The sequence below is a fragment of the Agaricus bisporus genome (assembly GCF_000300575.1).
Source record: "Agaricus bisporus var. bisporus H97 unplaced genomic scaffold AGABI2scaffold_5, whole genome shotgun sequence".
Taxonomy (NCBI): domain Eukaryota; kingdom Fungi; phylum Basidiomycota; class Agaricomycetes; order Agaricales; family Agaricaceae; genus Agaricus; species Agaricus bisporus.
The window spans coordinates 339,141-364,827 of NW_006267368.1; the positions used below are offsets into that span (position 1 = coordinate 339,141).

Here is a 25,687-nt window from a genome sequence, read left to right on the forward strand (position 1 = left end):
AGCACTGCTCTCTGTTTCAAAAGTGCTTTTTGGACTGTCTCTGCGATGGCCAGCACCGGCTTTGGGCTGCCCACCTCGCTCCTCAACCGAGCTGCTTACCCAGCCATTCCGCCCCCACCGAGCTTTGCAGACTTCAGATTCCAGTCGATCGGGCAGCAGCCCAGCCTCCTCAAGCGTTTTTCAGACCCAGATCCCACACAGCAGAGCGAATTCTCATCCATGTCTTCGGAAACAGACCGTACGCCCATGGACGTCGAGGAAAACGCCCCTTCACGCAATCGGCCTTCACTTTTGCATGCTTTGGGAGCGGGGCCGAGAGGCACCTTTGACGCTTCGACCAACCACAGTAACCTCACCAATCAGACATCGAGCCCCTTTTCTCAGCTAGCAACCGTGAACAGCAACGTTGCGCCAAAGCCACCCCTCACTGCTTCTTCGCCTGCTTTTGACTCATCGGCACCCAACTCTAATTTATCTGTATATGCATCGAGTTCGAAATACAGTAATGCCTTGGGGCTCACGCAATCCAGCCATGCCCCTTCTAGTCCTGCGCCCAATGGGGCATCAGACCAGCCCATGTCAGATGTTCAACCGACTCGTTCCCCTGATCGTCCCCTCGTGCCTCCCGCCACCCGCAGATATGAAACATTACGCCAAATTCAGACACGGTTACAGGCGGCACTTCCCAAAATCGCCTCCCCTAATCTCACATCAGCCATGTTACTTGTCGGATCGGCTCAACAGCGAACTGACAGGCTCTATAACGAAGCACGCCACCTTCACGACGTATACCAAGATCTCATGCACCAGGTGCAGCAGGGTCAAGTGGCTGCCCTGCATCTCATTGAGGCAGCAGAAGAGGCGAAAGGCGTCACGGACGGTGCCAAGGCCGAGCTTGACCGCATATCATCAAAAGAGGCCGTTCAGCAGCGCAACGCTGATGCCAATGAGGTCCGCGGGTTGATTCAAGCCGTGGAAGATTGGATAAAAAATCAAGAAGCTGCTGAAGCCGAGATACGGGCGAAAAGAGTTCAGCAGCTCAAGTTGAAGAAACAAAAGCAGACACCATCCATCACTTCGAGCCAATCATCTCCGGCTGCTCAATCTCCTTTGTCGGTTTCTAATGTCGGCCCTCTTTCGGCTAATGCTTCGACGTCGAAACGCCCCCTGTTCTTTTCACCTACTCCAGAGGTTGATATCAAGATGGAGCCAACGAGGTCCCAGCCACACCCAACTGCTGTTATGCCGTCAGCCGAACTACTCCGTCAGAGACAGGATGATCTACGCAAGAAACTCCAGGAAAAGCGCCGTTCTGCTGAAGCCGAGTCTCGAGCTGTGTCACCTTCGAATGTTACCCAGCCAGGAGAGCCGCAGTTTGAAGCCGAGAGAAGGAAAGCTCAAGACGAGTTGAAAAGGAAAGAAGAGGAAAGAAAGAAAGAAGAATTAAAGAAGAAAGAGCTTGAGCGACAACAAGAGGAGGAACATAGGCGTAAAGAACAGGCTCAGAGGGAAATGGTAGCGCGAAAGGAAGCCGAGAAAGCGCGTGAAGAAGAACTCAGGAAGCAGAGGGAGATAGAAGAGGCTGAGACGAAGAGACGTGCAGAAGAAGAGAGAGTAGCGCGTCAGGCTGCTCAGAAAGAGATGGAAAATCGAGCGCGCGAGCAGGTAGAGGCGGAAAAGAAAGCAAAGGAGGTTGCCGAAGCTCAGCGAAAGGATGCTGAAGCGAGGGCGGCTCAGTCAGCAGAAGGACGCGAGCAAGCTGCTGCTTTTCTCGGTCAACAAAAAGAGGCAAAGGATAAGCTTCGACAAGTGCCTGCTGAACAGAGGCGTCGTCAATCGCAGGAAGCGCTAGACAAACAAAGGAGGCTTGCGGAAGAACAGGCCCGAATGAGAGCCGAACAAGAGCGAGAGGATAAACTACGCCAGGAACAAGAGATACGACGTCAGCAGATTCAGGCTGAGAAGAACAAGACTATGGTTAATCGTGCGCAACAAATTCGGGCTCAACGTGGCCATCGTGTTATCCCCTCCCAAGAGACGACCAGCGAGATGAGCCTCGACTCGAGCCCTCAAGCTACCAACATCGTCATCCCGCATAGCTCTGTCTCTCCTCTGGAGCCACGGGTCCCATCGTACCCAGGGAATTTGTCCCGGAACCCAAACACTCAATCCGGTCCTGTGGCTTCTCAACGCGCAACGAACCAACCTCTTTCTACTTCTCAACCGTTCTCAAATGGGCAGAAGCCTGTAAGCTCCCTTCACCCGGTGACTCCCATTCGCCGCGAAATCAGTCTGCCTCCGGTAGAACATTTATCACCAACGGACTCTGCATCGTCTCATCCTCGGTCTGTTCCTCTCTCTCAGCCTGCAATATCTGTGTATCGGCACTCATCTGATGGTGGAAACGTTCCATACAGAGAAATTGCGACCACATCACCTCAAGCTCAAGCTGCCAACCTTAAACACTTATTAAATGCTTTGAATTTACCGACTATTAACGTGTCCAAAGTGAAGCCTGAGCCTGTCTCGGATGATCTCATGCTGTCGTACCCTTCTGAACAATCCCATGGAGACGTTTCCGTACAGTCATCGTCGAGTCAAGCCCAGAGTGTTGGACGTCCATCCACCGCAGTTCGTCTGCTGCCACCTCGCGTCCCGTCTCCTATCGCTAGCCAATCCGGTCAATCCACCAAGGCAACGAATGGTTCACAGACCAACGCAGTCGTTGACAGGCCTGTTCCCTCAGCTGTGACTGATGCTACACTTCGGGCTCGTAATCATCAAGTAGTCTCAGAGTCGTCCTCAAATTTGCAAAACAATACGAATAGTCGATCTGAGCGACAGGACGAGGCTCTGCCAATAGCTCCATCCAACCCGGCGCGTTCCGAGTCTCCGTTCCGCATGGGCCCAGACACTCTGGAACCGCGGTCAAATGCAGACGAAATGTTGTCTACGGAAGCTGCTTATGACACATTGTCATCGCAATATTCAGCGTCTTCAGTGCCTTCGGCGGCGTCGCAACCTCCCTACCGCGGGCGACTTCCGACTTCGAATTCTGCCCCCGTACATTGGGATGCCTACCCTCCGCCGGCACCCAAAGGTGCTAACGTTTACAGACCTAACTATCGAGAACGTTCTCGGTCTCCTACTGCAGGAATGAAGAGACCACGCACTCCAGGTTCTGCCCCAATCATACGTGATTATCGCGACCAGGATGAAAGATCGGTTCCCATGCGAAGAGTGTCTCGTAGTCCTCCCCCTCGTCGCCCTCGTCGCCCATCTCGATCACCCAGCCCATTTAATGCTCAGGATCGTCCACCTTTATATGCAAGGCTTGATACTTCTTATCGTCCTGATTGGCGTGATTCCTATCCATCACGTCCCGATCTACTCGATCGGTTCACTGAACCGCGAGCTATGGCGGCACCACACGCTGGAAGACCCGGAAGAGGGCGCGGGAAGCGTGGAAGAGGTGGCCCTCCTCCCACTGGACCGTCTCACGCTTCGCTTGAACAAAGAATCTCTAGTACGACGCTTATGAGCAGGCTTGATGATCCACCCAGAAGGTCGTGATTCAAACTTTTTGAACTTCTTGTGTGCGAATCCAATTTTCTTTATCCTTCATTCTTTGGAGTGCTAACCATACCTTGGCCTTACTCTAGATCGCAGTAGGTAATGTTTTTAAATATTGTAGCATCGAATGACTAGTGATACAAATATTCCTCTTACATAAAATAATTTAGGTTTCAAGCAGGTGCAAGTAATAAAATTGACGTTTCCAAGAACTTCTATTCGCTGACCGCGTTAAAATTAACCATACAAAATCTTGAGGAAGTAAAATAGAGTACAAGTTTCCAGTAATCAAAATGATATTCTAGGTAAACGAAACAGCAGTGGAAGGCAGCGCAAAAATAGGTTTTGTTCAAAAAGACCGAAGATCGTAAAACTATCCAAATAGAAGGAGGACGAATAAGGAACGAATTTGACACCATACCCAAGAGATGCATATAAACGAAAGACCATCGGAAGCGAGCAGAGAAACAAATCGTTGATGATGATAGCGTTCCATCATATTCGAATCAAGTACCTCCACGCACAAGCGCCCTAAGAGGCAAGGTTGTACGAAGGGTGATATATGTGAAGCGCAACCCATTGTAGGATGCCCAGATCAACGACACTGTATTCAAGATCAGATAATTTTCGAAGGGAAAAGATTTCGGAGATTCCAATACTCACAGAAAAGAATGGGGAGCCAGAACATCAGTAACATGCAATCATCTGCGCAACATTCGAGTCAGAGTTTAGAGTTTGATGGTATAAAGTAGAAACTTACACTTCTTGCGTCTCAGTTTTTGTTTCGTGGAAGGTCGATACGTGTATGCTTTAACCTCCTCGGCGGGCAATGGGGCATCGTCATATCCGACAGAGTGTGGGCGCAATCTTGAGGAACCAGCCGAAGACGTTTGTACGGCAGATATTTCGCGTAACGATTCCAATTCTTCTCCTCGACTTATATCTGCTGCAGGAGCGGGCGAAGAGGCTTTAGCTTTTCCTTTACCCTCGCCAGACTCTTTCTCAGCAGCAATATCCTGGGCACGGGGCGTATACTCTGGAGGAGGCATATCCTCCATTACCTGACCTTGCTGTTGTTGACGAGCAGTAGTAGCGATCACCAAAGTAAGCCATTTCTCCCAAACGGCTTTCCATTCTCCTACGCTGGGTATTTCGGTATCTCTAACACCTTCTGCTTTGAAATCCTCACCGTTCGCACCACCTTTCTCCCCGTCACTGCCTCCAAGGAATGACGGCCAGGCAGGCATTGGTACAAAAACTGGGAATATCATGGGAATCTGAGGCAATGAATTCCAAGGCATGCTACCAAAGTCCGGCAGATTCGGGAATTGAGGTTTGGGAATATTGGTAAGACTCGGTAGGTTGGGTATGATGCCAGCCGCGGGAGGCAATTGCGCAAAGGTTCGTTGAATAACTTCGACCAACGATGCTGTCTGCTTTACATCCGCAGTAGCTTTCTCGTTTGATGGAGGCGAAAGCGAAGACACATCTTTGGGCAAACTACCCTTCATGTTGTCTGACTTCACTTCTGGAAATAATGGTGCTACAGGTGGGGTCGCTGCTCTCGAGACGTGAACGGAGCGTTTGGGCGTCCCATGCCCAGAAGTCATACCACCTTTCTTAGAGATGTGTTTCGGTGTTCGCTTTCGCAGTATACTTCGGATCGTCTCTTCAGCCTTCCTGTCCTCTTCGACGTCGCCCCACTCAACTCCCTCTTCATCATCCTCTTCTAACTCAACGTCCCCCTCATCTCCATCATCGAATTCCTCGCGATATACCCGACCAGGATAAATGATGCCATCAAAGAGACCGGGTGTAGCAATTTCCTCCGCCGTCTTTCCGAGCGAATTGACAATCTCTCGGTCAGCTCCCGCACGCACTAAAATCCTCGCACATTCCTCTGCTCCTACGAGAGACGCAAAATGCAAGGCAGTAAATCCGTTTCGATCCCTCACATCAATATCTGCATCATGGTTCACCAAAAATTGTACAAGTGTCGTCAGCTTCATAAATGCCGCCAAGTGTAAGAGGGTCTGCCCCGTCGTCGTTGGATGTGAAATAGCCTCTGCGGTAGCAATGGCGCCTGATGCAAGTTCGCCTTCAAGTGGTGCATCGAGTACGCTCAGAAAATTGAGCACTGTACTCTCAAAATTTTCCGTTTCGCCTGCACGGATGTAAAGAAGAGAGCGAAGGTCTCGACCGAAACTTGTCGACCCAGCGGGTGTGGAAGCGAGTTGCATAAGATTGGAAACTGAACCATTAGAATCCGAGCCATCATTCCCAGTATTTCCACCAACGATCCTCATAGCGACGTTCCTTGCATCTTCGACTTTGCCGGTCATCTTGAGACCAACTACCTGAAGGGCGAGTTCCATCCTAGAAGTCAGAACGAATTAGTACAACCCAAGATAGGAACGAGAAGCGACGCACAAAGCTCGATCAGACTCATCAAGGTAAGTAAATATCGACGGTGGCGCAGTTGGCTGCTCGGGCATTCCTTCGAACCAAACTCTTACAGCTCCAGGTTGTGCTTGAGGGGGCAAGAGACACACGAGTGTGTTATCACTCCACCTCTGTGTGGGAGTCGCAACTGAATCTCCAAATATGCATCTGAGGTTCAGATTGACATGGAAATTGACTCCAAGGACCGTCACTTCGATGCCACCAAAGGTAGGGCCCATGTTCGGGATTAATCGGTGGATGATCGGCACCTGCATCGCGGCCAGGTTCTGATTACCTTGATTCGGCTCAAAGAATAAAAATGGCATGGGCGCTACCGCTTGGGCCTGGGAAAGTAACATCGCAGGCGTGGGCTGGATCAAAGGTTGGGGTTGGGGTTGTTGCAGCATCGGTGATGATACCGTTCGCACCTGAGATAATGAGATGCTCGACTGGTCAAGTTGCATATTCATTTCAGGCATCGACACATCGGAATTGTGATCCAGAGGCGTAGAGATGATTTCGGGTGAAGAAGTGTCGGAACTCTGGAGTGAGTGTTGGAGAGCAGGAACCCCTGGGGTTTGGGGTTGACCCTGGCTGATCAAGAGATTCTGAAGCACAGAAGGAGTTGGGGACCTTGTGGTAGGAAGTGGAGAGTATGGTGTTGTTGGGGATGGCATACTCGATACACTGCCTTCTCTAGAACCAAGTCCATGCTTCGTAGCTGAGTCGTAGGGTTTCGGTCTCTTTTTAGAAATACCGCCTGTTATCCTATCCTTCCGCCTTGACGGTCCACGTATATCGGACTGCGAGACGTCTTTACCGTGATAGGGCCAATCAGGCTCCGCACTAGGGGGCATATTAACATAGTCGGCCTGCCGACTACTAGCTGAGGCAGTCTTATGATCGTCGGTGATCATGATGGGCCTAGAGACTCCAGTTCCAACCATGCGTCCGACATGGTCCGTCATGGTGAAGCGAACCAAAAAGCCCATTTTCTCCCGATGATGGCGACAATAACAAGTGATGCGCAACGGTAGCACAACTGAGCCAGTGGAAAAATCCAAGACTTCTGCGCAGTTGAATTGAATGATACTGTCGGTATCCTCATGAGATGTCTTCCGGGCAGGCTTTCCGGTAACATCTTCTCCTGCAGACTCTGAGTCTGATCGAACAGGCCGCACCCTAGCTGCAATTTTTTTCGCGACACGTTTTGCCTATATATGTATTGAGAACGAGAAAGAAGGAGGACCGAATATCGTCTACACACCTCACGCACTCGACAACTTGAACAACTGACGACCGGTACATTGGGTGCACTAGCACATACGATTTCGGTGATAAGGTTGAGGGTATCTTGAGGGTCCGCATCTGGAAAGAAAGGATAACATTAATCGGGAATTTCAGAGACAGACCCCTGAGCAGATAATGAATACCGATTTTGCCTTGCTTCCGGGTGCGACGTTTAGTAGATGTGCCAGGTGGTAATCTTAACCACTTCCAAGAACCGACTCGATCATATTTGAGTGGATCGGAGGACGAACTAGCGTCCGCTAAGTCTACAGTGACCCTTACCTGCGTCTCTACTCGTGACTTTGTGCCTCCCTCAGGGATACTTGGAAACATAATGGGAAGGCTGAGGGATGAATGGTTCAGGATGACACGAAGGAGAGCATAAAGAACGGGCAACACACTTGAAACAGGTTTCTTTCGGGGGGTTTACGACTCGTTGGTTATGACTTGAGCTGTCGAACTTGCGGGGGAGAGACGCGGGGGGAGGGACGGGCTTAATGGCTGATACGACTCCATTGTTCGAGGGCAACAACAGGTTCGCCGGGCGGAAGTCTGGAACGACTTGATTAGACTGCAAGTTGGTAGTAGACTGGTCCTGAGCTTGCGGGCGTTGGGGTGAGGCATTGATTGAAAAATGCGTGGAAGTCCTTGGGGATAATTGCGTCAGAAAACAGGCAGAAAACAGGCGAGAGCGAGCGGTAGGAAGAGGCATACTCGTCAAAAGCATGTTGTTCAAGAAGGTCATCTATGCGAAGTATTTGATCGTCCTCGAGTTTATGAGGTGGGAAGACAGCAGAAGCTGAGCCCCAAGGTGGCTGTTTGGACTGGGAGTGGTGCATAGGAATGAACCAAGAGGCGGCGGCGTCGATATCTGCCTGGACAACGACAGGTTGTGAAGAATCTGAGGGGTCTGGAGTGTGCGGAGAAGGCGAGCGCGAGTCCGCTGCAGTCGCAGAAGAGGACGACATGCTGCTGATCCAACACAGAAGCGCTGACCTTGGCGCCTTTTGTTTTGACCCGCTTGCCCAGCTTATCTGATAAGATAACATCCACGTGCATCGTGGGCTCCGGCATACCCGAGACGCGATCACACTCTGCACTTGGGCAATGCCAAAATGCATTCTTCCAAGGCGCGCCGCTGGCTCCATTCGAAACCCTCCGGGACATTTCAGACGGATTCGGTTCTCGACATCGCGGCCTCGTTGTTCAGAACCCCAGGATACAACCAGACATGAAGCCCTCACCCTCCAGCACAAGGCGGAAAATCTTCTTGAACCCGTCTTCAAAGTCATTGAAAGGCCTTCGGGTCTGCCCCGTACTACTGCTATCTGGAGGGACATCCTGTCCGATACTTTCGAAAATCTCTCCTCCGCTGTAAATCGTCCGGCTCGGGTTGTTGGTAAGCTTCGACTACTTTGCCCGTAAGAATGCTAGCCAACATATACGCAGTCTTCGGCGTGGACGCATGGTCTGGCGCTCAAGATCTCGTCACAGCACTGCTTGAAGAACCTCTTGGTTCTGACCAGGCGCAAAAGGACGCCCTGCACAACCGCTGGGAACGCGTCAATTCTTCGGATGTGTTGACAATATCGTGAGCTTTTGAATAATTCTCCTTGATCTAATTACTCATACGCTCAAAGAGCAAAGCGCAATGACGAGGATTCTTCGATTCACCTCTCTTCTCCCTTCCTTCGGCAATTTTCTATTCCGTTAGAGATTACGGAACTCCGTCCTTCATTGTCGACTTGGAGTAAATTACTACTACCTGCGAGCTTTTACAAAGCCGATGTCCCAATTCTTGTATTCAACCCCCTCACTACACCTCTCTCTGCTCTCAAAACCTTGAATGTTCCCTCACATACCCTCTTCGTCGCGTCACAATCCCCTCATCTGAACAACACTACCCTGCAACGGGACACTCTTTCTGAACTTTTTCCTCAGTCATCCCTTGCACGCCTACTTTTTTCAGACCCACCCCGTGCCATTGCGGCCGTACAAACATTCCGATCCAACCCGACCTCAGCAATTGCGATCCAACAATACCAAGACAACTTTACCACCTCGGGAATTTCACTCGTAGCTCAAGTCATTCGCGACGTAGTAGACTCTGGTGCTAAAACATCCTCGCCTGCTGCCTATCTGCGCAATAGAACGGCCGTTATCCAATTGCACGATACTTTGAATGCTCTCAAATCAAATATCCAGGATATACAGAGGAACCTGGATGACATCAGACAAGGTGTCTACCAGCTCAGCGGAAAGGTTGAAGAAGCCAAAGTCAGGATACCCCGCGACATTCTCATTTCCGACCGCGGACCTACCTCGGCCGTAGGCCAGGACGCGGTCAAAAGTTCGTTGACGCTCGCGAGCAAAGAAGCTAAAGGGGTCTTAGAGAAGCTGAGCTGGTGGAGAACTATCTGGCGCGTGGATGAAATCAGTGGAATTGTGGGTAGCGCTGTGGATAGAATATGGTGCAAAGATCTAGAACAGAAGGTTTGTCTTTTCATCACTTTCCTGGCCATCGCTCACATATTCTCAGTTAATCCTACACTCCGGCCGCTTATCCTCCCTCCAACAAGAATTTACAAAGTCAGCAGTAGACTTTGTCAACCGCCAAACTTCTACCCTTTCCAACCCTTCATACCCACTTTTCCCGGCTCACATTCTCGAGAACAAACTTTCTCAGATTATTTCATCACCTACATATACCCTTACTCCTTTAAGCCTCGCATTACCTATCGCAAAACGCAAATCTCAGCTCCTGAAATACTCGACGACACGTTTGCATCTTAAAGCTCAACAACTCCTACTCGGAATGTCTATCGGTACCACTGGCGGTTCCGGCATCACTTGGGCTGGGTGGATGGGGTATTTAATGCAAAGTGCTGGAGAGCCAGGGACTGGAATCTGGAATGTGGTTGGGATGGGCATGGATCCTATGACTGGTATCGGTGTCGGACTATTGGGTATTGTTGGGAGTGTGAGATGGGCGGTGGGCGGGTGGGAAAGGGAGAAGAAGAAGTGGTGGGTTGATTGGGAGAGGATAGGACAAGGCCTTGAAAGAGACTTAAAGGTATGCTAATTCTTCAATCTTCTCGTTCAACAGATCCAAAGCTAACTCGGATCAGATTCGAGTTGATGACGTTGTGAGGGAGCAAGTGACTGTCGTTGCTACTGAAGCACATCAAGGACTTGCAGAGTTGTGCGATAAACGCCAAGGTGAGGTTGACAAAGTGAACGACGACATCGCCGAGCTTCGATCGCAACTAGAGAGTATCATTTCACGGACACTAGCATGACTTCCATTGAACCATTTAATATATCCGCACCTCTTCTCCTAGTCACACTTATTTCCGAAAGTAATGTCCAATATCCGAAACATACTATAGTGTACATACATACTACATACAGATACCGGTAAGTTAGGGACTTCTAAAAAGCACTGCTTGTTTAGGCAGTTGCTGCGGCTGTCCAATCGCCTCCCTCCGCGGCTTAGACGCTATGTCTTCATCCTCTCCCTCATACTCGTCTCGCTCATCTGCACTATCCTCTCCAATCTCAAAGGGTGCCTCTCTGTGGTCGTCTACACTGGCAAACCGTACAGTTCCCTTCTTCTTTTCCTTCACTTTGGCTCCAATACCACCAATACCCACCGGTACTTGGGTCTGCTGATTGTGTACAGGAAGAAGCTGGGTACTGAGGGCGTCCAAGTCGTCTTCAAAATCTGAAAGGGAGTCGCTATCCAGTGGTCTGTATAGTCTGTGAATCTCGCGACGGTAACGATGGTATTTCTCGAGATAATATGATATGAGAAGACCAGTAGTTGAACCAAGAATGTTAGCCTGGATCAAGATAGTGGGTTAGATATACAGATAAAAATAGGGAATAGAAGGAACGCACCGCAACATCGCCGATCTGGAATTCTTTGTACTAAAGAAGCCAAGGGGGTGAGTGAGAAAAGTTGGCGAAGTAAGGGCTAGAAACAAAACGTACCGGCAAGGCTGCTTGTACAAATTCACTCAAAATACCACCGCATAAGAAACATGTGAAGGTAGTGGATATGAGGCCGAAATACCGCCAAAACCATATTCTTCGTGCATTCCTATAATGCTGTCAATCAGTTATTCTAACAAAGAGAGATGACGATACGTACTCCTCGACATCTACAATGAAATAAAACACGCCTGTCGCGAGCGCAAAACAAATGAAATGCAAAAGCTTATCGTTGAGGGGTAATGCATGCGAAAAGTTTGTAAAACCAAGGAAGGCCAGCATAATCATAACCAGACACGTAAACATGAGAAACCACTGGGAAAGTCGTTAGAACAACGCCAGACTAGCAGAAGACATGGAAATACTCACTGGCCGCAGACGTAATGGCAAATCGTATTTTGGTATACGAAAGCGGTATGACTTCATGATGGCGTGCCCGACCTTGGTTGAGAACCTTTTCTGTGAATCACCGTATGGGTAGACCTTCATCGGATGTTTGATGGTATGCACTCTATAGGCTGTAACTGTAGTATGATAAATAGATTGTGAGTTCGACGAGAAACGTAGGTGTGGGTTATGAGCTAGATTGGCCTGAGGTAATCACCGATCTGGCACTCATTATTCAATGTTTGGCAAAGGGGCTGTAGGTAAATAAGATATATATATATCGCTCTCCTCGACTTTCCACCGTTCCACGTCCAAGAATGGCTCATACAACCACCGCCAGCTCAACTTATGTCTTGACCAAATACTCAAGGTCTTATCCTGTGGAAAATTCCAATACCTCAAGCTGGCAACATTTTACGAATCCTGTCCTCCGTCTAGTCCTCAACATTATGAAAACTGACAAGTCCCAAGCTCAGAGTGTACAGCTCAAGGTTATCTGGACATTACAAAATGGTGGCATCATTACGGTCAATGATAATTCAGAAATTACACTTGCAAGTCTCGGGTGTAATTGCTCCTTTTGCTTTCTGCTGCTGAACAATAGACTCCGCAACTAGGAAGACATCGATCTTATGACTTTCTCATCTCTACCTCCAGCAGTGCTGATGAGTGTTCCGCTAAAGGCTGTGTATAGAGATACGACGGTCGGCATACGATATCTTTTCCCTGCGGACGCAACAAATACGAGTGTATATATGCGCCTCATCCCGCCTTTGCATCTGGTCTCGTAGCTGACGTTGGACTATATGCGGCAGATCTTCCGTCGGTTTCAGATATCTTTCATCTCTGAACAAGATACGAACGCGTTCATTGCTTCTATCCGAAGTGTCTGTCCTTGTAAAATGAGCACTGCCGTTGCCTCGAACTCACAACGACAAATTTATAACCCTGCTGGACCAGCACCAAGTCTTTCCATGCAGGACTCTCAATACCCTTATGGTTTTGCGGCGCCCGAGACTCAACTATTGACTGGGACCGCTATCCATGCCTATCCTCAAGCTCATCAGGGTGGTTCTCTGGCTCAAAGTACTTCCACTGTGATTCATACACATGTACCTCAACCATCGACGATGCCGCCTCCCCCGGTCCCTTCACAGGCCCTTCAAAAATCATCCTCGGTTCCGGATCTCGACGGAAGTGATACTGTTGGCAGCCAGAGTGCCAACCCATCGTCTACGCCACAAATTATGCCTTCGTCATACCTGTCCAGTCAGACAGCAATGAGTTCCTCTCAAGCTTCTGCATCGGCACAGCCTATAGACAGTGCAAACCCACTCGCGGAGGCGGGACAAACAACAGCTCAAACAGGCCAAGAATCTTTTCTGCACCCCACGATTACAGCTCTTCAAGAGGCTACATCTATCTATAATTTACCGCTTGACGTACTAGAACACGTCGTTGGTGATGTCATTCGGGAGGATGGATTCATTCCCTTGGCGAGTAAACATCAGTCTGTACGACTTATTTCTGAGTTCCTCGCGTATTCCAGGTCGAAAAACTCAGCAATATGTGGAAGATCAAGGCCATTATAGTCAATTCGTAATCATTACATGATCCACATGAAAACCCCCGAGTCCCGTGCTGTTCATATCTGTCATTGGCATCCTACAATTACCTGTTTGTTTGAGCTGGGCAGCACATCCAAGTTCAGAGAATCTAAAACTCTCTTATTACCGGTCTTCCTTTTCAGGCTCAGGGACAAAACTTTCTGCCCCACTTATGAAGGCGTCTTCATCCCAACCGTATCTTTTCTTCAGACGCTTTGCAAAGCTTCTCAACAACCAAGCTTCAACATATGCTTTCGGATGCGCTGGAAGAAAAAGAATTCATCAAGGTCGACAACCACAGAACAGATATGATCGGAGCGACGTACGCTTATGGAAGGTTATTGGCTGCAAAGAAGAATAAGTATACTTAGGAGAGAAAGCTCAGGGAACAAACGAACGTGGTCATCTTTTCCTGGAGGAATGAACCGCACGCTGGAGCCCGCCGTGCTAGGGTCATAATCGAAACCCATTTCCGTCATGAGCTTATCACAATGTTAGCCTAGTCTCGCATTTGACCATAGGCAGGTCTACCTTCACAAAATCATCCCATCTCATGCCGCTTTTGCCCTGCTTCACGTCATCCGAAGTCCGGAGGAGTTGATGCATAAAATTGGCCGTTTTGCGGGGCAGGCGTGAAAACCAGCTACATCTTGCAGCGTGCTGTTCCTTCGCATCTAGTTCTGAATTTTGTTTATCGGAACTCTCTGTTTTCCCTTCCTCCTTTGTAAGGACAGATGGTTGGTCGCTCCGAGTCTTTGGTTTCACTTTATGTGGCTCAATCGATGACAAGTATGTGCGGGCGGATTGGCCATGGATATTCGTAGCAGTCTCGAATGCAGGCAAGGCAGCTGATGAAATTTTCGGCGGTGCAGATTTAGCTTTTGTTGGCGTTATTGGCGGTTTCTTCTGTTTAGTAGGTGTGATTGGAGACCGTGGTCGTGTTGCCGCTGGTTCGGAGCGAGCCACGGGCGGCGGCGATGACGGAATAGTGTTATCATGAGCATCGTATTCACCGGTGGTTGAGATTGAATTATTCTTCTTCTTCTTTTTGTACTTCTTCTTCTTCTTTTTCCCTGGCACGTGTGGCTCGTCTTCGTCGGTCACATCCTCGACTGTCGCTTTCTGACTCTGGGCTGTGGTTATGCTATGATCGATACACCAAGTTTGCCTTTCGTCAAGTTCAACACTTACGCATCTTCGCAGGTGCCTTCGCTCTAGGTTTGCCGGAAGGAGTGGGCACCTTCAATTGGGAACTTGACTGAAAGATGCGTCCTATAATTGGGTCAGTACCCCGCATACGCGATACCATTCACAACCAACCTTTCATAGAGCTCAATAGGCTGAGAAATGGGTTAGCATCCTGAGCCTCGCTAATCTCCCTGACCTCTACATTCACGTTAATTGGATTAAACCAAGCTTTTTCATGTGCAATATCCATGGCCTCTCTCAACAATTCCCTTATTTCATCCTCTTCCTCTGTGTCGTAACCACTATCGTCACTATCGCTTTCAATATAATCCGCTTCCGAAACCGAATCATCCTCGGAACTGTATTCATCGGAACTGTTTGACATAGTTTGAAGTTCGGGCATATCTTCGAACTCCGCTTCAGCGAAATTAGCGATAGCCAAAGGTTTTTTTGTTTCTTTTCCTGACCCAGGCTTTGCTTTAAAAGGTCGTACTTTTTTGTTTTTCTCTTCGTCAGAGTCGTTCCCATTCTCTGGTCCGCGGTAGTAGCTTGTCCATTGAGCAATGGCTTCTTGTGATCCCTTAAGTTGCCAGAGATCATCAATGTCCTTCCCAGATACCTTGAGGTAATTCTAATCATAGAACATGGATCATATATCATAAGCGGTCATGGTATGGGATATCGCTTTTGCTTACCTGGTCAATTTTACCCCATATTTGGTTCAGCACAATCTTTTTGAAGCTCCTGGTGAGGGGATAAACTAAGTCCTTGAAGTTGCTATATTCTTCAACTGCCTTCGAGGATAGTATTTGGGCGTGCTTCCACTCGTCAAATACCGTTGGCAACTCTACACCTTCCGATCCCCAATCTTTTGCCTCCGGAGTGAGCATCGCCATCTCCAAGATTTGTTGTAATTCAACACATTCCTTTCTTGCCACTGTCAGGTTCCGTCGGTACACTTTCTGATAAAACTCACTGATAGGTCACCGACAGCGTTCCACATCAACTGAGAAAACCTTTTGGTGTCTTTGGGTGATTCTTCAGCTGCGTCATGCAGAATTTGGTAGAGGACAAATCTCGGGTAAGGTGCTTGAGGGAAACACAGCTCAATGATGATAGAGTCTATGAATGAAAGAGCCGCTTCTCTGAGCTCATGGTGGTCAAAGATTATGTTGGGTCCTGTCGCTGGGTCTTCGCTTTCCTGTCGCTTGAAATATTTGGCGTAATGCGCTAGTGAGACCTCGTAAGTCAGGTAAGGGGACAAAGTATTGGATTATCAAACTCACTGGAATTCAAGGCCAACATCGAAAACCGTTGCTGATTTATTTCCACCATCAAGTCCACCATGTGAGTTAATGCCAGATAGAGGCTACGTATTTTCTTGTCATTTCGAAGAACGGCCTTGTAATTCTTATTTGACATCCCTCGCTGCACGAGCTCACGGATGATATTTCTAACAATCTTCCACGCAGAAGTCATCATATACTGATTGTGTATCCTAAGATATAAGACTGTCAGCATGAAGAAGTGATAGATAGACATACAAATATGAAAATCACGAACCTAGTAGCGATTACCTTGGCGATAGAGCTTGGATCATTCTCCGGCTCGGACCTCTTTGAATCATAACGCGTCTGCGCTACACATTCTTCAGAAATTATGTTGAAGAACATTTCGGTGTCGCGAAGATTGGATACGTCCCCCAAATAAGCTTAACGGGAGATTTAATACCTAAACGAACGGAAGAAGATTGACTCACCGTCATACTGCGATTCCGCTATTCGGATACACTTTTCAATATCAAAGGGCGCTGCCACGGCCTTGCTCGTTCTATCGACGAGATCCTCTGTGGATCCGGTGGTGAGGGACTCATGGACAGGTTAACGGCCAACGTACCAGCTAGTAGATCCAGTTTCTCTCTTCCACTGATTTTGGACATTAAGGAGAGGCTACCCCGCCCCTGGACACCGTATTTTCCATTGCGCAACACGAGAGCGCGCGAGGTCGTTGGCTTGACCTCTCTCAGCTTCCGAGCTTTATCGGCATCGACAAAGACCTCACGAGGGCCAAGTTTCACGAGATCCTTCGACGCGGATTTTGCGCCTAGCTTGGGCTTCGCCATGCTAGAGTGAGAGAGAGACGAGCGGCGAGGACAATGATTATAAGTAAGTCCAGTTCCAAAGATGGAAATGATTGTGCTGTGTTCAGTACAGCCTTGTCCTCTGCCTCTTGCCATTATCTTCTTGCACACAGCCAGACTGATAGCGATATGCTTTGCATCTATGATCTCGGCACTTTTCAATGCTCATTCATCGATGGATGAGCATTGCCAGGGATGAATATTCACCCCTGGCATTACCCAATCAAATAATATTTCAAGCTGTCCATCCACATCTAATGACTGAAACTTAACCATCATTCACATCTCTGATGGTCGGTACCCAGACTATTTAAGTATACATATGGCTCACGCCCCCCGCTCGACGTTCGACTGGTCGACCTGTCTGTTGTCTCTCACCTTTGAGAGCTGGAACAAGCCAACAGCTTGGAACTCCATTTTCACTCTTTCTTTCTCCACCTTTTTCTTTCTTACGTCCTTTCCCCTTCCCTTTTTGTTTTCGCTTCGAATTTGACATTTTTCGTTTCGGCCTAGATGGCCCTCCAATCCATTCTAGGTAAGAGATTTTATACTATGGTCATGGCCTGGGATCACGATGACGATTCTGTTCTAGTCGAGGATTGTTCTCCTCTAATCCAGTATGCACCAGAAGATGCGTGGCGGGACGCCCCATTCAATGACACAATGGCTACGGTGTGTGAGCATGTTGCACGCCCTTACGTTAACTCATGCCAAACTCAGCTTTACTCGGGTGGCTCGTATCATCTGAGTTCTACAAAAGGCGCGACCGCCACCTTCAAGTTTCGTGGTCGGTTCTGTCTACTATTTATCTTGCAACTGCCAATGATCAGTGTCCACCATAGGTGTAGGATTTACAATCTTTGGAGGTAGACGACCTGGATATGGTTCTTTTTCTCTTTCTCTTGATGGACGGCAACTTTATGATGGCAATCCTGTCCCTGAATCTTCTCCGGTCAACAACACCCTCGCTGTTGCTTCAGGCCTCCCAGATGATGATCATACTCTAGTCTTAACTAACTCTGGTGGGACTCTTGTTGACATTGACGCCATTATATTTGAAACACAAATTGGCTCCGCTGGGTGCGTTTGTACAACCTGCCATACCATTATGGTGGCCTAATACAATCATAGCGAAAAGTCAATTATCACAACTATAGACGACACCGACCCAAAAATCACTTACCTCCCTGCGGCCGCATGGGACGTGAATACGAGGCTCGAATTTCAGAACAGCACACTTCAGTATAGATTTTAACCTGTTCCCTCTAACTGAAAGACTTATCTTCTGCGACTAGCTACTCACAGGCGGCAGATGCTTCCGCTTCAGTACAATTCTCCGGAAACGCAATCGCGTTATACGGCACTGCCTCACCCGATCATGCCGATATATCCGTAATTATTGACGACAAAACCGTAATAATGCCCCCCGGTACTAGCAGTCGAGTCAACGCAGTGAGAACACCGGTAAGAATATATTAATAAAACTCTACAGTGTTTATTGATATAAGTATCATCAGGTGCTACTCGTATGCATTATGCGATTACTTATGATAATGTGCTTGGTTAACCAGCCTTTAGTTCTGGGCAGATGGCCTCCCGAATGGACAGCATACCATGGTTGTCTCGAAAAGGCCAAGCGGAAACAATAGACGTTTCATCGATGTCGACTCTTTTGTAGTTTACTCCAGTATATCTGGTGCAAGAAACTCCTTCGAACCATCCCTTGAACCATCTCCCCACTCGTCAGACATTCCTGGTATCAAGTAAGTTCGGCTTTGCTTCACTTGTTCTGACTTTGATCAACGCGTGGCATAGGCCTAGTCGCACGACGGTTATCGCTGTTTCCGCGGTCGCTGGCGCGATTGCCTTATTATTACTTACATTGTGTGCTTTCTTGATCTTCAGACAGCGACGCCAACGCCGGATGTCAAGTATCAACGGATCATGTCTATCCCCTGTCACACCTGCTTTGCCGATGCAGAACCCAGCTTTTGTATTCCCAACCCCGACGTTTCTGGCACCAGTGCGACGGTCGGATTTTGATCAAAAGCGAGTTTCGAAACTTTCTGTCGCTCCCAGCTATTATGATGGTCCTGAATCCCCAGGGAGCGGAAAGTCATTCGAGGGGAGAGGGATGGCATCTGTTGCATCATCACAATGGTCAATTCTTACCGCCCCCCCTGTTGTGCCTCAAACAACCCAGGTGAGTGAAACATCTAACGGCCTCAGCAATTCTGTTATAACCAATATATAGAATACTCTGTCTCTACAGCGCCCACTGCGCCCTCCACGGCCTCCACGGCCCCCTGTGCTTGATATCGGCTCGTTGCAGTAGTAGTACAATGTTTGGACTTGACTTCATGTTGGCACTATGTAATCATTCCTGTTGGACATATAATTCTATAAGTAGGGTTAGCCTATGTTTATAGCAACAAGAGATATGATCGTAGCCATTCAAGGGTTGCTAAGATGCAGCACAGGTCGTGATCAGGAGTCAGTTCGAACTCCGAAACAAGAGGAAACAAGTGGTGGCCTTGGAGCCACTCTTTCTTTCCGTCTTTTGTGTTCTTTCGAGCTCTTTCTTTTTCTCTTTTTTTTCACTCTTTCCTTTGGCCAGCTTGAAGCCGAGCCTCCTTCATTTTCGCTACAGTATTTTCCTCTGGTGTTTGATACTCGTTTCCCTCTACATTCTGGTTCCACCAAGCTGAGCCGTGCTCTCGACTTTCTCTTGTCCACTGCGTGCACAACATCTCCCCGTCTTCTCGATCTTAAGAACTATTTTCAAAATGGGAAAACTTATCTGGCATGAACATGCTCGCCTCGTCTCTATCACCGCAACAATATGTAAGTAGCTCCCTTGACCGGTGGAGTACGGCAGTGGTTGACTCGCCTGGGACAGATGGTATTTGGGCTGCATATTGGGGACTCTTCTATCGTAAATTCTTCTGGGACTTCATTGGTAGTACTTTGCGCAACCCTGGAGGGGCTCAGTACGTCAATCGTTCTTTACCCTGATTAATAAAGCTCGTCATTAATTTCCAATGTCTATATCACCTTAATGAATATAGACCCGGACCCAATGTCGCGCCATTTATAACTGTCATTGTCAAAGTTCCTGTTGTCCAAATCTTCGCCATGTTGTTGGGATTTTTCATCCTGGCTTTGGAATGGCCCTTACCGTTGATGAAGAAACTACCGATATACAGGAATATTGTTGTCAGGATGGTGTTGTTGTTTTTCCAGACTTTCCTTAATATTTTGTTCTATCAGGCAAGTCGTCATGGTCGTTTCGATGTGGCCTGAGTATCTCATTATTATATTAGGGAACGAATGCTGCAATCTGGTCATTGCTAGCCATAGGGATTTACGGGCGTGCAGTAGCACTGGGAGAGACGATAGCAGATGCGAAAGGGAATAGAGAGAAAGGGGGGATGGCGTGAGCCATGAGGCTGTCCCCTCTACAATCATCTGCACCATTCAAACAGCTCCTCGCCAAAGAATCAGACATATTGTTCAAAGTCTGCTGATCTTGGACGTAGGAGAAGAGGGGGGATACATAGCTTTTTCTTTCTTTTACCAACGCTCTTTTTTTTCCCGAACCAAGTTCAGCCTTTATGCATCTTGTTACTGGTAACTGATGCACATTGTATAATACTTCGACTTGATTCTTTCACAAAGTGCTGTCTTTTTTTGCTAAGGGTCCCGAAGTGGAAAGAGCCACTTAAAAGATTCTATCAGCTTGCCTATCACTTGGACTACTTACATCAGATAGAATCTCTTTGAATCGCGTGCGTATATCAGCCCTGCAATGGCGCATGCAGCAATCGTGTCAAAAATTCCGGGCCAATACAGGAAAGCAAAAGAGAGCGGTGATCTCTTGTTTTTCCCGTCTACAGTGGTTCACCATCGCGACGCCGATACTGATCTCGAGGTAAGCTTTCCTTCTTGCCACTTACTCATCTATATTTCGCGTTCACAAGTTTCAAATTCGTGTGTGTCCTGCCCTCAAAAGCAAGCCTCAGCGAGCTGCGGTGCCCGATCCAACCGTGACTGCCAGTATCAGCCCAAATGTCTTGCCGCGAACAAAACCTATCGATCCGTTCATGCCACCCTATAATGAGAACCTCTATGTCGGAGAATTGAGGGATGAGGACTCCGAAGATGAATATGTTGTTCTGGTATGCGAGTATGCGAACAATGCAACCCGATAATCAACTCTATGTCACAGATGAACAAATTTTCTGTGGTCCCAAACCATTTCCTCCTTATTTCAAAAGGTACGAGATTTTGCAGGTCGCAAAGAAGTATATATTATTGATGCATTATATCATAGAGTATCAGTCCCAGTCATCCGCCTTGCTTCCGCAAGATCTAGTACAAACTTACAAGCTTCTGGTAGAGGCGCGCAAGACGGGGATAAAATTCTTTGCTTTCTACAATTGTTGGTATTTCTTGGCAACTTTCATTTCAGTCCAGTAAAATCTATACAGGCGGGGACTTCAGCGGAGCCAGTCAACCTCACAAACACATCCAATTCTTCCCTATCGATCCAACCGAAGCAGGGCCACCCATTGAACGCCTCGCAAGAACGACAAATATTCAAACACCCTGTTCGTCCCGCTATTCACGCTGCTATCTTCTGTGTCATTAATAATCGAGTATGTAGCAAAACCCTTCACGATATCCAAACTTCCATATGCCAACCATGTATTCCGTCTGCCGCATGACCTACAATATGAGGATGGTGAAAAACTCGGACGAACATTGACAGAAGCTTTTCTTGCTTTGTTAGATCTAGGCATATCGACCGTTCGACATGCACCCGATTATCCTATAGGGAGGCCATCATATAACGTGATTTTCACTCTAGAACACATGCACCTGATACCACGTCGGTGTGAGGCTTATAGTCTTCCAGAAAAGGGGGACGTGATCCCTGTAAATTCTTTGGGTTTTGCCGGATTGTTACTCCTGTTGGCGGATGAGAACCTGGAGAACGTGAAGGCGCATGGAGTCGGGAAGGTTCTGAAAGGCGTCGGGTTGGAAAGTGTGCATGAATTGCAGCTGGCTGGTACTACGGACGAGACAGTGGACATGACCAGGATGTAAATAGTAGGACGACAATGATTGCATATATCATCTGTCTATTTATATCCACATACCGCCTCCTCATGGTGTCTGAACTCACAAAGCTCTCTTTATTCCACCATTGAGGTACATATGGTTTACGCCTCAAGCTCACGTACGTCTTTTCGCTCTTGAAAGTTCTCTGCACTGTCGCTGACATGAAACTTCATAAGCTTTTTCTTTTCAGTCTGAGTCGCATGCGCAGTATGCCAGAGCCACTAACTCGTCTGTGAAATCATCTCATCCTGGGTATGTTTTTCGCTCCATGGTATTCAAGCATAATCAAGAGAGCAAATTTATAGCAGAAAATCAGCTAAAACTCCAATCATAGCTGGGAGCGTCTGCGGTGGAGTGCTTCTTCTAGCATGGACAATAGGATTCATAATATATTTTCGAAAACGATCCAACAGACGAAAGCAGAAAAATACTGCGATAGCTGCAGGACTGCCGCCACCAGAGCTCAAAACGAGGCCCGGGATAGAGAGAGTAGTCATTCCCCCAGACCCGGTTACGTTTTTCAACCAACGAAGACCAGAGTATGAAACTGCTCCGGCTGCGGGGAAGGATAGCTTCGGAAAGGAAATACGCGTGGGGCATGTTCGTCGAAATGATGACCCCACCGGTCCAGGCGAAAAAAGTGGTATACGCGAAGGAGCCGAGGATGAGAAACCAATATTGTCCACTTTGCCTGATTTACCAAATATTTCTCCGCCAAAGCGGTACAGAACGAGGGGAAAACAGTAAGGATGGTTTTAATTGCTTCATCAATAATGGACAATCGTTGAGGTTCTTCTTTCCATCTGTATACACCTACAATGTATATAATGATATTAGACGCATGCTAATCGTGACGTTTTGGCCGTATATGCCACGTTCAATCACAGTAACCACCTTGACTGGCAGGCTGCACAAAATTCAATAACAATGCGAAGTAATCCGGCAAAATGGAACTCACTGCCACATCTCTGGCATATCTCAGTAGAATACCGCGTCTCACATTCAACTTATTTTTATCAGACGCATCCCAAAGAGCTTTACGCCTCTTCTGTTCTTCCTCATCAACAAGCCAGTTGATAACCCTCGCCTGCGAATCAATCACGATCTTGTCGCCGTCCTGAACAAGTGCAATAGGGCCACCGACTCTGGCTTCGGGAACGACATGCCCAATAATGAACCCACGACTGGCTCCTGAGAATCGGCCATCAGTTATGAGAGCTGTTTTACCCAATAGACCTGCGCCTGCGAGAGCTCCAGTGGGGCCTGGAAATCTCTGAGAAGAATGTAAAGTGGGAGAAGATAGATAGATACCTAACATTTCTGGCATCCCTGGTCCACCCTTAGGTCCTTGGTACCTGAAAATGATAACCATTCCGGGTTTGATCTCGCCTGCTTCAAGAGCGGGATAGAACTCGTCGAGACTGCGAATTGTCATTACATTGAGAAACCAGGAAAGAGGAGACGACATACCGGTCATAACATCTGGCAACACCCTGCAATACACTCGTGAGTGACTGGCTCAAGAGAAGAGCTAGCTATAGACAGATATACCTCGAAGCTCAAACCCTCCTTGCCCGTCAGCTTAGCTACGGCGGTTCCAGGTGCAAGATTGCCTCTCAAAATATTGAGGTGACCCGTGGGCTTGATAGGATTTTCCAAACTCCTGAAAACATCTTGCTTCTCGAACTCGAGCTCGGGAACATCCACCAAATTCTCTGCGAGAGTCTTTCCCGTGACGGTAAGCTGAGAGCCATCTATGAGATCGGTGTGTTTGAGAAGATACTTGACGATAGCAGGAATACCGCCGATGCGGTGAATGTCTTCCATGTAGTATTTTCCTGAAGGCCTGCAGCATTCTAGTCAGAAGCATGTAGAGCTGTCGCAATTCGAGACTCACATGAGGTCCGCGAGGAGAGGTGTTTTGTCGGCGATCATTTGAAAATCATCAATAGTGAGTTCAACCTCGGCCGCCCGTGCCATAGCTAGTAAGTGAAGCACCTGTTGAAGACGTCTGGAATGAGGATATATCATCACTAGCATTTACGCACTGAGTTAGTGGACCCTCCTAGAACAGTGACGATGACGATCGCATTTAAGAAAGATTGCCGGGTCATGATATCCCTTTCACGGTCACTCAGCATAACTCGAGTACAAGACGACGGAATATTACAACCTACCTGGGTTTGATATCCAGCTCGAGGAGTCGCTTTAGATATTTAGCAGCCCTGAAACATTCATGGGCCTTTCCTAGTGAGATATTTATTGACACTGTAGTGCAATAATGACAAGCTGCTTACCAGGGTACATAGCAGGGGTACTCGAGGAATAAGGCAGGGACATTCCAAGGACCTAGTGAAAGTGCAAGTCATATCAGTGTACTGCCATTACCACCGCAATTTTTCCTTACTTCCAAGGCAGAGCTCATAGTATTCGCAGTAAACATACCTCCGCAAGCACCAGGACCAGGACAAGCATGTCTAACGACATCAAACCGTTCTTCATCATTAATCTTGCCAACGGCAAAGGCGCCTAGAGTCAAGTCTTAGCTTGATTCAAATAAGTACCGATGTGAACCTGCCATAGGACTCGAAGGCGTCGGAAATGTTTACCGTGCCACCTTTAGCTTTATCCATAGATGGACAATCTGTCGCATATCTCTTTACCGACATGTTGTCGAGGACATGAAGACAACTACGAACCGACGTGTCGGGTACCTGCTTGGATGGTTCCGCCGTATACAATGATGGTGGGGCGATTATGGCGTGCAGCAGCCATCAAACAGCCTGGCATGTTTTTGTCGCATCCCGGGATGGAAATGTTACCATCGTAGTGTTGAGCCTAAGCCTTTGGTCAGGAAAGTGGAACGAGCACCAAGGGTATCACGAACCATCACGACCGCCTCGATAGAGTCTGCAATGATATCACGACTAGGAAGACTTTAGGTGGAAAGGGTATCAATTCACGGAATTTGAACACAGAATTGGTGCATACGAGTATCTCATCCCTTCAGACGTGGTCAGTTACTCTCAGTTTGCTAACAGTGAAGACAAGGGAGGCTTACCATCTGTACCCATAGTAATGGCATCGCTGACACCGATGGTGTTAAAAATCAGACCAACAAGATCTTCTTCTTTACAGCCGTCTTTGACATTTTTCGCTAAATCGAGCTGAGCATAACATCTGGTATGTTATGTGGAATCAAAAATCAAGTGCAGGGACATACAAGGTGGGCGTTGCAAGGATTCCCTAGCGATCCCGGGTGTTTCAATAGCTTAAACGAGATGATGAGGGTTTCCAGCGCTCACCTTCCCACCACACGGGAGAGATGCCGATCTAAAGATACGCTTTATCAGAACATGACATGAACCGTTCGTTCACTAATTATTCACTTGAGGTTTATTCATGTCATTTTCCGTCAACCCAACGGCATAGACTAATTATAAGTTGTCAGATTTTCCAGCCCTATACGAATAGCACTCACGCATAGCCTGGGCGCCTCCATGAATCTAGTACAACACAAGCTTATAATTTGAGCCTGCAGGGTACTGCTGAATCATAACAAACCTTGTTCTGTGTTATCCGACATGATATCTTATTCAGTTGACCCTCTTGGCCACCTGGGTTCCTCTTGGGAATTTCATGTCTAGATGCAAGGGTGATCGCGTAAGTAATCTGAGGGACAAAGACTGGTTGGTATCGACTGACATGCGGACGTCTCCTGTTGATTCTGCCATGGTCAGTATAAGTTATCAGAGAGTAATCGGGGTTTCGGAGTAACTCAGGAATATCACTTGACTCCTGCACCTTTTAAGTCGTTTGACATCTTGGGGCTGAGAAGTGACCAAGTGTGGGACTAATTATTGGTCAGGAGGTGACGGCCCGAGTCCAACCATCCCATGTTATTTTATATCCAATCAGCATGAGTAAATTAGTGATTTAAGTA

The 25,687-nt window shown here is 47.8% G+C and overlaps 13 protein-coding genes across 13 annotated transcripts; 7 read left to right on the plus strand and 6 right to left on the minus strand.

Annotated features, from left to right (window-relative positions):
* Window positions 1-324: 324 nt before the first annotated feature.
* Window positions 325-1,080, plus strand: AGABI2DRAFT_192361 (hypothetical protein; the record flags this gene model as incomplete). The annotated part of the gene is made up of 1 exon (XM_006460700.1): window positions 325-1,080. A coding segment is annotated over exon 1 (504 nt), but the record flags the coding sequence as incomplete, so codon positions are not given.
* A 25-nt stretch (window positions 1,081-1,105) lies between these two features.
* AGABI2DRAFT_135864 (hypothetical protein) lies at window positions 1,106-1,457 on the plus strand (the record flags this gene model as incomplete). The annotated part of the gene is made up of 1 exon (XM_006460701.1): window positions 1,106-1,457. A coding segment is annotated over exon 1 (254 nt), but the record flags the coding sequence as incomplete, so codon positions are not given.
* An 840-nt stretch (window positions 1,458-2,297) lies between these two features.
* Window positions 2,298-3,274, plus strand: AGABI2DRAFT_192363 (hypothetical protein; the record flags this gene model as incomplete). Its single annotated transcript, XM_006460702.1, has 1 exon — window positions 2,298-3,274. A coding segment is annotated over exon 1 (735 nt), but the record flags the coding sequence as incomplete, so codon positions are not given.
* A 3-nt stretch (window positions 3,275-3,277) lies between these two features.
* On the plus strand, window positions 3,278-3,781 carry AGABI2DRAFT_192364 (hypothetical protein). Its single transcript, XM_006460703.1, has 3 exons — window positions 3,278-3,596; window positions 3,663-3,672; window positions 3,744-3,781. The coding sequence occupies exon 1, from the start codon at window positions 3,302-3,304 to the stop codon at window positions 3,539-3,541; it is 240 nt and encodes a 79-aa protein (XP_006460766.1). The 5' UTR covers window positions 3,278-3,301; the 3' UTR covers window positions 3,542-3,596; window positions 3,663-3,672; window positions 3,744-3,781.
* Window positions 3,782-4,011: 230 nt separating this feature from the next.
* Window positions 4,012-8,273, minus strand: AGABI2DRAFT_220937 (hypothetical protein; the record flags this gene model as incomplete). Its single annotated transcript, XM_006460704.1, has 8 exons — window positions 4,012-4,177; window positions 4,237-4,278; window positions 4,334-5,949; window positions 6,004-7,229; window positions 7,283-7,383; window positions 7,449-7,648; window positions 7,707-7,894; window positions 7,989-8,273. The coding sequence occupies 8 exons, from the start codon at window positions 8,271-8,273 to the stop codon at window positions 4,080-4,082; spliced, it is 3,756 nt and encodes a 1,251-aa protein (XP_006460767.1). The 3' UTR covers window positions 4,012-4,079.
* Window positions 8,274-8,412: 139 nt separating this feature from the next.
* AGABI2DRAFT_203958 (hypothetical protein) lies at window positions 8,413-10,650 on the plus strand (the record flags this gene model as incomplete). The annotated part of the gene is made up of 5 exons (XM_006460705.1): window positions 8,413-8,704; window positions 8,755-8,896; window positions 8,946-9,729; window positions 9,845-10,378; window positions 10,434-10,650. 5 exons carry the CDS (start codon window positions 8,413-8,415, stop codon window positions 10,602-10,604), a joined length of 1,923 nt encoding a protein of 640 aa, XP_006460768.1. The 3' UTR covers window positions 10,605-10,650.
* Window positions 10,651-10,657: 7 nt separating this feature from the next.
* Window positions 10,658-11,866, minus strand: AGABI2DRAFT_220940 (hypothetical protein). Its single transcript, XM_006460706.1, has 5 exons — window positions 11,668-11,866; window positions 11,459-11,613; window positions 11,299-11,407; window positions 11,206-11,235; window positions 10,658-11,147 (listed from the first exon to the last, which is right to left on the minus strand). Exons 1-5 carry the CDS (start codon window positions 11,785-11,787, stop codon window positions 10,728-10,730), a joined length of 834 nt encoding a protein of 277 aa, XP_006460769.1. The 5' UTR covers window positions 11,788-11,866; the 3' UTR covers window positions 10,658-10,727.
* A 712-nt stretch (window positions 11,867-12,578) lies between these two features.
* On the minus strand, window positions 12,579-12,992 carry AGABI2DRAFT_192368 (hypothetical protein). Its single transcript, XM_006460707.1, has one exon. It carries the CDS (start codon window positions 12,913-12,915, stop codon window positions 12,724-12,726), a length of 192 nt encoding a protein of 63 aa, XP_006460770.1. The 5' UTR covers window positions 12,916-12,992; the 3' UTR covers window positions 12,579-12,723.
* A 101-nt stretch (window positions 12,993-13,093) lies between these two features.
* AGABI2DRAFT_178208 (hypothetical protein) lies at window positions 13,094-16,644 on the minus strand. The gene is made up of 13 exons (XM_006460708.1): window positions 16,377-16,644; window positions 16,240-16,326; window positions 16,044-16,191; window positions 15,767-15,978; window positions 15,457-15,710; window positions 15,176-15,406; window positions 14,613-15,111; window positions 14,484-14,564; window positions 13,824-14,425; window positions 13,691-13,774; window positions 13,619-13,637; window positions 13,235-13,555; window positions 13,094-13,181 (listed from the first exon to the last, which is right to left on the minus strand). Exons 1-12 carry the CDS (start codon window positions 16,600-16,602, stop codon window positions 13,416-13,418), a joined length of 2,583 nt encoding a protein of 860 aa, XP_006460771.1. The 5' UTR covers window positions 16,603-16,644; the 3' UTR covers window positions 13,094-13,181; window positions 13,235-13,415.
* A 340-nt stretch (window positions 16,645-16,984) lies between these two features.
* Window positions 16,985-19,070, plus strand: AGABI2DRAFT_178209 (hypothetical protein). Its single transcript, XM_006460709.1, has 11 exons — window positions 16,985-17,155; window positions 17,213-17,292; window positions 17,341-17,407; window positions 17,463-17,700; window positions 17,752-17,862; window positions 17,916-18,084; window positions 18,138-18,146; window positions 18,199-18,383; window positions 18,436-18,504; window positions 18,526-18,823; window positions 18,875-19,070. The coding sequence occupies exons 1-11, from the start codon at window positions 17,134-17,136 to the stop codon at window positions 18,953-18,955; spliced, it is 1,329 nt and encodes a 442-aa protein (XP_006460772.1). The 5' UTR covers window positions 16,985-17,133; the 3' UTR covers window positions 18,956-19,070.
* AGABI2DRAFT_185115 (hypothetical protein) lies at window positions 18,429-18,820 on the minus strand. Its single transcript, XM_006460710.1, has one exon. The coding sequence runs from the start codon at window positions 18,771-18,773 to the stop codon at window positions 18,579-18,581; it is 195 nt and encodes a 64-aa protein (XP_006460773.1). The 5' UTR covers window positions 18,774-18,820; the 3' UTR covers window positions 18,429-18,578.
* Window positions 19,071-19,146: 76 nt separating the features above from the next.
* AGABI2DRAFT_220942 (hypothetical protein) lies at window positions 19,147-21,780 on the plus strand. Its single transcript, XM_006460711.1, has 9 exons — window positions 19,147-19,464; window positions 19,520-19,610; window positions 19,689-19,894; window positions 20,442-20,551; window positions 20,601-20,798; window positions 20,849-20,897; window positions 20,954-21,061; window positions 21,111-21,230; window positions 21,287-21,780. Exons 1-9 carry the CDS (start codon window positions 19,407-19,409, stop codon window positions 21,727-21,729), a joined length of 1,383 nt encoding a protein of 460 aa, XP_006460774.1. The 5' UTR covers window positions 19,147-19,406; the 3' UTR covers window positions 21,730-21,780.
* A 699-nt stretch (window positions 21,781-22,479) lies between these two features.
* AGABI2DRAFT_178210 (hypothetical protein) lies at window positions 22,480-25,509 on the minus strand. Its single transcript, XM_006460712.1, has 21 exons — window positions 25,450-25,509; window positions 25,309-25,387; window positions 25,226-25,250; window positions 25,134-25,177; window positions 25,050-25,077; window positions 24,968-24,990; window positions 24,806-24,911; window positions 24,736-24,748; window positions 24,632-24,680; window positions 24,444-24,582; window positions 24,323-24,388; window positions 24,152-24,273; window positions 24,042-24,093; window positions 23,922-23,991; window positions 23,793-23,865; window positions 23,642-23,742; window positions 23,296-23,590; window positions 23,215-23,237; window positions 23,056-23,165; window positions 22,703-23,007; window positions 22,480-22,651 (listed from the first exon to the last, which is right to left on the minus strand). The coding sequence occupies exons 1-21, from the start codon at window positions 25,476-25,478 to the stop codon at window positions 22,622-22,624; spliced, it is 1,782 nt and encodes a 593-aa protein (XP_006460775.1). The 5' UTR covers window positions 25,479-25,509; the 3' UTR covers window positions 22,480-22,621.
* Between the last annotated feature and the right edge of the window lie 178 nt (window positions 25,510-25,687).

Bases quoted from the DNA above. Each gene is read 5' to 3' on its own strand.
- AGABI2DRAFT_192364 (XM_006460703.1), top strand. From the start codon at position 3,302: ATGCTCAGGATCGTCCACCTTTATATGCAAGGCTTGATACTTCTTATC.
- AGABI2DRAFT_220940 (XM_006460706.1), bottom strand. From the start codon at position 11,787: ATGAAGGTCTACCCATACGGTGATTCACAGAAAAGGTTCTCAACCAAG. The intron at 11,614-11,667 runs GTGAGTATTTCC...CGACTTTCCCAG, and splicing joins TGCCATTACGTCTGCGGCCA to TGGTTTCTCATGTTTACGTG. The intron at 11,408-11,458 runs GTACGTATCGTC...ACAGCATTATAG, and splicing joins TTCATTGTAGATGTCGAGGA to GAATGCACGAAGAATATGGT.
- AGABI2DRAFT_192368 (XM_006460707.1), bottom strand. From the start codon at position 12,915: ATGGGTTGGCACTCTGGCTGCCAACAGTATCACTTCCGTCGAGATCCG.
- AGABI2DRAFT_178208 (XM_006460708.1), bottom strand. From the start codon at position 16,602: ATGGCGAAGCCCAAGCTAGGCGCAAAATCCGCGTCGAAGGATCTCGTG. The intron at 15,407-15,456 runs GTGAGTTTTATC...GTGGCAAGAAAG, and splicing joins ACGCTGTCGGTGACCTATCA to GAATGTGTTGAATTACAACA. The intron at 14,426-14,483 runs GTAAGTGTTGAA...GCATAACCACAG, and splicing joins GAAGGCACCTGCGAAGATGC to CCCAGAGTCAGAAAGCGACA.
- AGABI2DRAFT_178209 (XM_006460709.1), top strand. From the start codon at position 17,134: ATGGCCCTCCAATCCATTCTAG. The intron at 17,156-17,212 runs GTAAGAGATTTT...ATTCTGTTCTAG, and splicing joins GGCCCTCCAATCCATTCTAG to TCGAGGATTGTTCTCCTCTA. The intron at 17,293-17,340 runs GTGTGTGAGCAT...TGCCAAACTCAG, and splicing joins TCAATGACACAATGGCTACG to CTTTACTCGGGTGGCTCGTA.
- AGABI2DRAFT_185115 (XM_006460710.1), bottom strand. From the start codon at position 18,773: ATGATGCAACAGATGCCATCCCTCTCCCCTCGAATGACTTTCCGCTCC.
- AGABI2DRAFT_220942 (XM_006460711.1), top strand. From the start codon at position 19,407: ATGGGAAAACTTATCTGGCATGAACATGCTCGCCTCGTCTCTATCACC. The intron at 19,465-19,519 runs GTAAGTAGCTCC...CGCCTGGGACAG, and splicing joins CTCTATCACCGCAACAATAT to ATGGTATTTGGGCTGCATAT. The intron at 19,611-19,688 runs GTACGTCAATCG...TAATGAATATAG, and splicing joins CGCAACCCTGGAGGGGCTCA to ACCCGGACCCAATGTCGCGC.
- AGABI2DRAFT_178210 (XM_006460712.1), bottom strand. From the start codon at position 25,478: ATGGCAGAATCAACAGGAGACGTCCGCAT. The intron at 24,389-24,443 runs GTTCGTAGTTGT...GATATGCGACAG, and splicing joins AGCAGGTACCCGACACGTCG to ATTGTCCATCTATGGATAAA. The intron at 24,094-24,151 runs GTAAGGAAAAAT...CACTTTCACTAG, and splicing joins CTATGAGCTCTGCCTTGGAA to GTCCTTGGAATGTCCCTGCC.